The sequence below is a fragment of the Panicum hallii genome, chromosome 6 (genome assembly GCF_002211085.1).
Source record: "Panicum hallii strain FIL2 chromosome 6, PHallii_v3.1, whole genome shotgun sequence".
NCBI classification, from domain to species: Eukaryota; Viridiplantae; Streptophyta; class Magnoliopsida; order Poales; family Poaceae; genus Panicum; species Panicum hallii.
The window spans coordinates 9047537-9056176 of NC_038047.1; the positions used below are offsets into that span (position 1 = coordinate 9047537).

General features: G+C 49.5%; 1 protein-coding gene across 1 annotated transcript; it reads left to right on the plus strand.

Moving 5' to 3' along the window:
- The first annotated feature begins 6528 nt into the window (after window positions 1-6528).
- On the plus strand, window positions 6529-8202 carry LOC112897363 (agmatine coumaroyltransferase-2-like). The gene has a single exon (XM_025965649.1). The coding sequence runs from the start codon at window positions 6563-6565 to the stop codon at window positions 7916-7918; it is 1356 nt and encodes a 451-aa protein (XP_025821434.1). The 5' UTR covers window positions 6529-6562; the 3' UTR covers window positions 7919-8202.
- Window positions 8203-8640: the final 438 nt, after the last annotated feature.

The window sequence follows — 8640 nt, forward strand, 5'->3', positions numbered from 1 at the left end:
TCATCACTATCAACCATGTCATAGTCCGCATTATCCGAAGCATAACTATCATCATTGACATTGCCTAAATGTAATGCTTCTAGCATTTATAAGTCTTTCGCATTTTGCACCTGATCCTCCTCCTCCTCCTCCTCCTCCTCATCAACAACCATTTCAACTTCCGTTCCGATTGCTTCGGTTAAGTCTATCTCAAATCGTCCTTCTAGCCCCTCTTCTTGAAAGAACTCTCCATCATGTGTGTTTGGGTCTAAGTTGTAATCCTCATCGATTGGGATAGGTACTTTGCCATGCAGTGATACCTTGTGCACAACATACCAACCCTTAAGATGCTCCTTGGTTTGGCACGCATATGGGAGATAATAAACTTGTATGGCTTGTTGGGCCACAATATAGACATCGTCTCCTGGTAAGACAGAATCCTGTCGGACCTCCACTAGCCCAAGATTAGAATATGTCCGTCTCATTACATCTGGATCAAACCAATGGCATTTGAATATGACGGGATTGAGAGGTTTGGAACCATGAAAACTGAGTTCGTATATTTCTTTAATTCTTCCATAATACTCAACATTATCAAGGCCGGGAGTAAAAACTCCAGAATTTGTGGTCTTTCGATTGGGTCGACTTGCCTCATGGCTTCTCGTCCAAAAACGATATCCATTAACGTCATAACCAGAATATGACCTGACCCTATAGTCAAAGCCATCGGCAACCTGTCTCAACTCGGCACTCATCCTATGACCCTACAAGTTCAAGCACGATAGATCGTTATATTATTTGCACGTAAGAACAACTACGAATGACAAACTAAGTACGAGCTAGATTGGACGGTACCTACTGTTTGAACCAAGCAATGAAAGTGGGCGATCCATTCCCTGCGCCCTGTCTAAGAAGGGTATCACATTCCTGCTAGGTAGGATCCCTTGATTGACGCCAGAACTCACAAAGAAATCGCTTCATGTACGGCACCACCTCTTCAAGGTTGGTCAACACATATAGCATGATCTGATGCCACTCTTGAGGGCTCAATATCTTAGTGGTCGAACCACTTGCACTTCCGAGTTGCCCTTGCAAAAGGCTGAGGTTCGATTCATTTTCGCTAGCATTGTAACGAGGGGGAGGATTATGCACGCTAGGGAGGTTGTTACCTACAGGACAGCAAGTACATGCATGACATATTAGAAGATGAAATTAAGCCGTCCAAATGTAGAAAATGAATCAAGCCACGATGTTCTGTTCTTACCATAGTATGTTGTTGTGAAGTTGGACACCTCTTCATGAATGTATGCCTCTGCAATGGAAGCCTCAATTTTGCTTTTATTTCCACATTTCTTTCGAAGCACCTTTAGACATCTCTCAATTGGATAGCACCAATAACCCTGCACGCCCCCCCATTCGTACCTCATACAGGAGGTGCAAAATCATATGCTTCATCGGGTTGAAGAAGCCGGGTGGAAGGATCTTCTCCAACTTATAGAGAAACACCGGTGCCATTCTTTCTAAGTCTGCAACCACGGTCCGAGATAACTTCTTGGCACAAAGCTGGCAGAAGAAATAGCTCAACTCTGCAAGCACGAGCTAGACATGCTCAGGGAAATAGCCTCGAACCATCGCCGGAAGAAGCCGCTCAATCCATATGTGGTAGTCATGACTCTTCATCCCTAAGACTCGCATAGATGAAAAGTTGACCCCCCTACTCAGATTAGCTGCATACCCATCAGGGAACATCAACTTCTTAATCCAGTCTAGTACTTCCCTCCTCTGGGGCTTGGTCAATACGAAATCGGCCTTAGGCCTTCTCCATGTCTTTCCGCGACCAGGAGGCTTCATCTCTAGGTTCGGTCTATCACATAATATTGCCAGATCAACTCTAGCCTTAACGTTGTCCTTTGTCTTGCCAGGAATGTCCATGATTGTTGACCAAAGTGCCTCAGCGATATTCTTTTCGGTGTGCATGATATCAATGTTGTGTGGAAAGAGAAGGTCATCATAGTAGGGGAGCCGAGACAAGCCTGACTTATGAGTCCACATATGTTGTTCCCTACATCCCACAAAGCCACCTGCTGGATTGACCACGAGACCATCTATCTCCTGACGAATTGCGCCACTAGTCTTCATTGGAGGTGCAAGGCCTGTTGCTGCGACACCTTTCGTAAAGTTCTTAATGTCTCGTCTGAATGGATGGTCAAGAGGGAGGAATTGCCGATGTTTGTCGAAAGCAACATACTTGCCACCCTTCTACAACCAAATGAACCTAAGACCTTCCTTGCATACAGAACATGGGAACTTCCCGTGAACACACCATACGCTGAATACCCCATACGCCAGCAAGTCATGCATGGAGTATTGGTACCAAACATGCATTATGAAGTTTTGCTTTGTAGCCCGATCGTATGTCCATACCCCGTCCTCCCAAGCATGGATCAAATCATCAATGAGAGGCTCCATGAACACACCCATATTATTCCCCGGGTGTTCAGGAATAATCAACGACAAGATTATGTTCTGTCGTTGAAAGCATACGCCCGGGGGTACATTGAGGGGGATAACGAATGCAGGCCAGCATGTGTATGTGGCAGCCGACATTCCATATGGATTGAACCCATCTGTTGCCAGCGCAACACGTACATTACGAGCATCTCTAGCTTTCTCATGATGAATGCTATCAAAGTGTTTCCATGCTTCACCATCGGATGCATGTACCATCTTGTCAGGATTGTATCATTTGCCATTTTTGTGCCAAGTCATTTGTTTTGCGTATTCCTCAGTCATGTATAGCCGCTGGATCCTCGGTATGAACGGAAGGTATCGTAGGACTGTCACGGGAATGTTGAGCTGCCTCTTTGGGCTATCACTATCACTGTCTACCTCCATGAACCTTGAGAATTTACACTTTGGACAGTACTTTGCTTCCGCATATCCTTTCCTAAACAGGACGCACCCATTCATACAAGCATGTATCTGCTCATACGGCATCTTGAGTGCACGAAGGAGTTTCCGTGCCTCATACATGCTCTTTGGCAAAATGTGACCCTTCGGAAGCAGGCTGCCAATAACTGTCAACAAACCATCAAAGGTGCCTCGACTCAGGCTGTACTGCGACTTTAACGCCATTATGCGTCCAATAGCATCAAGCTGAAAAACCGTCGTATGTCCATGAAGGAGTTTATGTGACGCGGCAAGCATGTCGTAGAACGCCTTTGCGGTCGCCTCTATCTCCTCCTCCGTTTGTCCCTCAGCGAACTGTGCCTCCCCATAGTCATCAAACATATCCGCTACACCGGCATCAGCATCATAATCCTCGACACGTGGTCTCACCACATCCTCTCTCATACGATTGACTTCACCGTGGTAGATCCACCAGGTATAGTCTGCCGTAAATCCATTCTTGCAAAGATGTTCCCCCATGTTCTTCTTATTTTGTCTTTTCCTGTTTGCACACTTGCTGCATGGGCAGAGAATCATACTCGTTCCTTTAGCAGCTTCGCCAAACGCCATTTCCAAGAAAGCATCGGTCTTGTTGATCCACTCACTAGTCATCCCAGCCTGACTTGGGCGGCCAATGTACATCCACGCACGGTCTTCCATCCTCTAACATACACACCCGATACAGAGTAATATCAATTGCCCTCCATCTATAGGATGTAACGGCCCTTCATCTATAGGAAAGTAAAAGGGAACATTGAGATGCTTCTATTTAACAGAAACCATGAAAAGAGAAGGTGGGTGGAGCATACGCAAGCATATATATGTCCATCTCCGCTATCAACAAGATAAGCTTTCAAGATCATATGATTGTTTACATCTACGTGGTCACAAGGCAAGCTTGCGTGTGGGAAGCAGTACACACCATGCAGTGCATCCATGAACACACCCAACTTGCAAAACTGAAGCCGTCCAAAGCCCTAGCTGATTGGTTACTCATCGCCTAATGGATGTCTTTAGATCACTAATCGCGGGAGTCAATACACAGTAATAAACTCATAGTGTGTATTACCCAAATGTATTTTTTTTAAAAAACTAGAAGTTTCTGCTCGTAAGCAGCTGGATAATTTAGCATAGCGTGTTTACAAGATATCTAGCTGACATGGGTTTTAACCCACAATTTCAGTCGTACAAGCGACAATTATTAAGGAATTTCACACTAATTCAGTGGTGTGAGGAACATAGAGCTTTTCTCTCTATAGCTAAAGCTTGTACTGGTTGAAGTTGTTAATTCGCATCTTAATGGTTTAATACATGTCCTATTGTCCTACCTATTCTGACTCAACAGACATGGCAAAGGTGATCGACATATAAAGTGAACGGGAACACTTCAAATAAAACTAGCAAAAGATTAATTATAGCTATGGTAGTGGTTTATTTCTGTTATCATTGTGATTGTTTACCACCAGACATAGCATTTACATTAACCCATCATCCCCACATATGCATGAGCACATATACATACCACGTCTACTTTCTCAATAAGAAAATTTTATCATGGTATCCTCACATGATAACATGACATCTCGACAAGTATTATAATTTTCCGACCAAATTTGCCTTTTATACAATTTAAACACGACTTGAACACAATTTAGTTGCCATGTTTTGTGAATAGTAGGTTTGAAATTTCTGGTCCTTTCTTCGATAAGGCCTCAAAGCATGCTCATTAACATAAATAATAATTTTTCATTCATTTTTTCCATTATTCGAATGACCACCCAGTTCAAATTTGAATTATTCAAGAAATTCAATAAAATAAAATAAATTGACGAAATATAGCAGATGCTTCCATAAATGAACCTAAATTACATACGTTGTTGAGGAGAATGTAGGATGATAATAGAAAAAAATTTTGGACAAAATAAAGAAAAAATATGTATATTTTGCCGAGTGTCTTGCCTAGGCACTCGGCAAAACTCCTCTTTGCCGAGTGTCTTCGACTAGGCACTCGGCAAAGACTCACGCTGTTAATTGCCTGTACGTCCTGGCGCTCGTTTGCTGAGTGTCTACCTTTGCCGAGTGCTCGACACTAGGCAAAAAATTCTTTGCCGAGTGTTTTTCTTTGCCTAGTGTATGACACTCGGCAAAGGTGGAGTTCACCGTGTGTTTTCTTTTGCCGAGTGCAGCACTCGGCAAAGAGTCTCTTTGCCGAGTGCCCGATATTTTGTACTCGGCAAAGCTCTGGACACTCGGCAAAGGCCGCGTTTCCGGTAGTGCGAAGGCATCCTTTTTTGTTTCATCTCTGGACTTTCCACGCATAACGTTCCAAAAGTCTGACAAGCTAGGCACGTAATCAGCCACAAGAAGCCGAATGCACCAAGTATGACCTTTCAGGGCGGCAAAATGAATAGCTGTCGCGCCACTAAAACAATCTCTCCTATGAATCTAGAAATTCAAGATACAAATCACTTGCATAAATAGAGATTTTGGAATAATTTGACCCAAAAATAAGCTAGGTAATGTTCACTTACATTAGCTTTGAAAAGAACTAGAATCTGTACAACTGCGCCCACACAGAAGGCCGGGATGCTAGGCCATGCCGCTGCGAACGTGGTCGGGCCGGCCGTAGGAGAGCTGGGCCATGCCGCTCCCCCTCGGAGCGTGCAGTGCGTACACTGAGCCTTGGCCGGTTGCTGCCGCTCCGCCTGGCCGCAGGTGCCATCTCGCCCGTATGGGGACCCACCGCTGCCCCCAATGCCGGGATCGACCTCCGCCAGCGCGGATACGTTGATTTCGCTGATCGGAGTGCCCTCCCTGCGCGCTACCGCCGGCCGCCAGAGAGGATTCATGCGTTGCCGCACCTAGTTTCGCGATGGGGAGACAGCAGGAGAGGAAGGATAGAGGAAGGAGCGTTCTTTATTTTTAGCGATGCCTGCGTGCCGAGTCCGAGAAAAATAGGGGATGGCAAAATCTTTGTAACTAATGTAAAGTTCATGGCAAACGTTTACAAGGGGACGCAGGCCTGCGTTCGGAGCCACGTTTCGTGGCTTCTCCTCCGTGTAAGCAAAAGGGGTTTCAGGTGCGGCTTCTGGGATGGAGCTGCTCTGTTTGCAGCCTTTGGAAGGGCTCCGGCGGGAGCCTGGTTTGGAGCCGCTCGTGGAGCTCTCGAAAGGGGCACATAGTCTGCACCATTCCTCACGGTGTGCATTGCATGATTTGTAGCGCCCTGACGCGGGTCACATGCATTCGCACTGCATACTAGCTAGGTAGCGTGATCCAGGTGCTGCAAGTTAAGCGCATCTCTCTCGTACATCCCTCACGTCGAATCCCTGTTAGTTGCAACCAGGCAGTGCAATGGGACTGCCAGCCAAAAAGATAACGACACGACTGATCCTGCCAGAAGGAAACATGGTATGCAGAATTAGGGCAGTATTGTTTGGACGAGGGTTTCTTCGATATATGGATGTCATGTGTTAGTCAACCATGGTTGGAGTTAGGTGATCTGCAATAGAATATATGCTTTTAGCATTTCTGACGGTTATATAACACAGCGGCTCATGATCGGGAGGCTCATAGCTAGGACACGTACAAGTATAGTTCTAGCTTTTTCAGCGACACCAACCACCCCCGTGCTATGGAGATCGTCGTGCAGTCATCCAAGGTCGTCAAACCCGCCTATGGCGAGGGCAGCACTCCGGCCGTGGACGTCGTGATCCCCCTCACCGTCTTCGACGAGGTCCACGACGAGTACATGTCCAGCATCCACGGCTTCCACTCGCCGTCCCCGACCCCCGCCGCCCTCGAGGCGGGGCTCGCGAGGGCCCTGGCCGAGTACCGCGAGTGGGCCGGCAGGCTGATCGCCGCGGACGGGTCGTCCGCGGCCGGCCGGCGAGCGCTCCTGCTGAACGACGCCGGTGTGCGGTTCGTCGAGGCGACGGCCGGCATCGCGCTGGAGGCCGCCATGCCGCTGCTGCTGCAGCCGGCGGCGGCGCGGCGCCTGCACCCCAGCGGCGAGGGCGCGGAGGAGCTCATGCTGGTCCAGGTCACGAGGTTCGCGTGCGGCTCCCTCGTCGTCGGCCACACCATGCACCACGCCGTCGGCGACGGCTTCGCCATGTGCCAGTGCCTGCTCGCCTGGGGCCAGTGCACCCGCGGCGCCACCGTCGACCCCGTCCCGGTGCACGACCGGGAGTCCTTCCTGCCCCGCCACCCGCCCCGGGTCGAGTTCGACCACCGCGGCACCGAGTTCAAGGTCCCCAACGATAACGACGACGACGACGAGAAGAAGAGCCCGCCGCGCGCCGCCGACAACGACGTAGTGGTGACGCACAAGGTGCGCTTCAGCAGGGAGTTCATCTCCGACCTCAAGTCGCGGGCATCCGCGGCGGCGACCACGCTCCGTCCGTACACCACCATGCAGTGCCTGGTGGCGCACCTCTGGCGGTGCGTGACCAGGGCGCGGGGGCTCGACGGCGGCGAGGCCACGACGACGCTGCACATGGCCGTGAACGGGCGGGCGCGGATGAGGAGCCCGCGGGTGCCCCAGGGGTACACCGGCAACGTCGTGCTATGGGCGCACCCGGCCGCCACCGCGCGGGAGCTGCTGGCCGGCCCCCTAGGGCGCGCCGCGGAGCTCATCCGCCGGGAGGTCGCCCGCGTGGACGACGCCTACTTCAGGTCGTTCATCGACTTCATCGGCTCCGGGGCCGTCGAGGAGGAAGGGCTGGAGCCCATGTCCGACGCGGCGGAGAACCCGGACGTCGAGGTGTACTGCCTGTACAGGATCCCCTTCTACGACCTCGACTTCGGCGGCGGCCGGCAGTTCCTGTACATGCCGAGCAACCAGCCGGTGGACGGCGCCGTCTACATCCTGCCGCTGTGCCCCCAGGGCGACGGGAGCGTGGAGGCGCTCGTGTCCCTCTACAGCCGCGCCATGGACGCCTTCAAGGACTGCTGCTTCTCCTTGATGGTGCCCGACATACTTCTCTAGTAAATTGGTAGGCAACCTTACTACGGATCGTCGTGCGTGTACCATCGCATGCATGTTACACGAACAAGAGATTATTATTGTAGGGATTTGCATGTATTTTGCAGGGCGGAAGAAGCTAAAATCAAATGTGGGTCTCGTTGGATCGGAGATTGACGCATATGTCACTCCATCATGGCGGATCCAGAGAAGGATTTGGCATCGTCTTTAGTCGGGTCGTGAGCGTGAGTCTCGTTTTTTCAGTGAAAGCAAATAAAGTGTCAGCCGTGTGCGTTGTCTTTAGTGTAATCTATCTAGGTTTTGTAACTCTCTTGTTTCAACTTTCGGACACGTGGATGGGCATTCGGCACCTTATCTGTTGGAATTGACCCACTTGTGTCAGTTTTCCGATCTCAAAGGGACAGCAAGAGACCACAGAGTAATCTCACGCATGACTACATTTCCGGTGCTCGCTCATCTTATATTCAGTGGATTATATATACTCACATGTTGACACCAATCATACCATATCCATAAGCACTACTACAAAAATAATTTGTAAAAGCGCTCCTTTTTTCTAGGGAGAGCTAAAAGGTAACCCGCTACTACAAAAGGAGCGGGATTACCGTAGCTTCCAACCCGCCTCTGAAAATACATCTTTAGGGGCGGCTGATGGCCTCATCTGCCCCTTTGAAACGGCCACCATTTCTAGGGGTGGGTGATGGCATCACCCGCCCCAAAAATAA

Bases quoted from the DNA above. Each gene is read 5' to 3' on its own strand.
- LOC112897363 (XM_025965649.1), top strand. From the start codon at position 6,563: ATGGAGATCGTCGTGCAGTCATCCAAGGTCGTCAAACCCGCCTATGGC.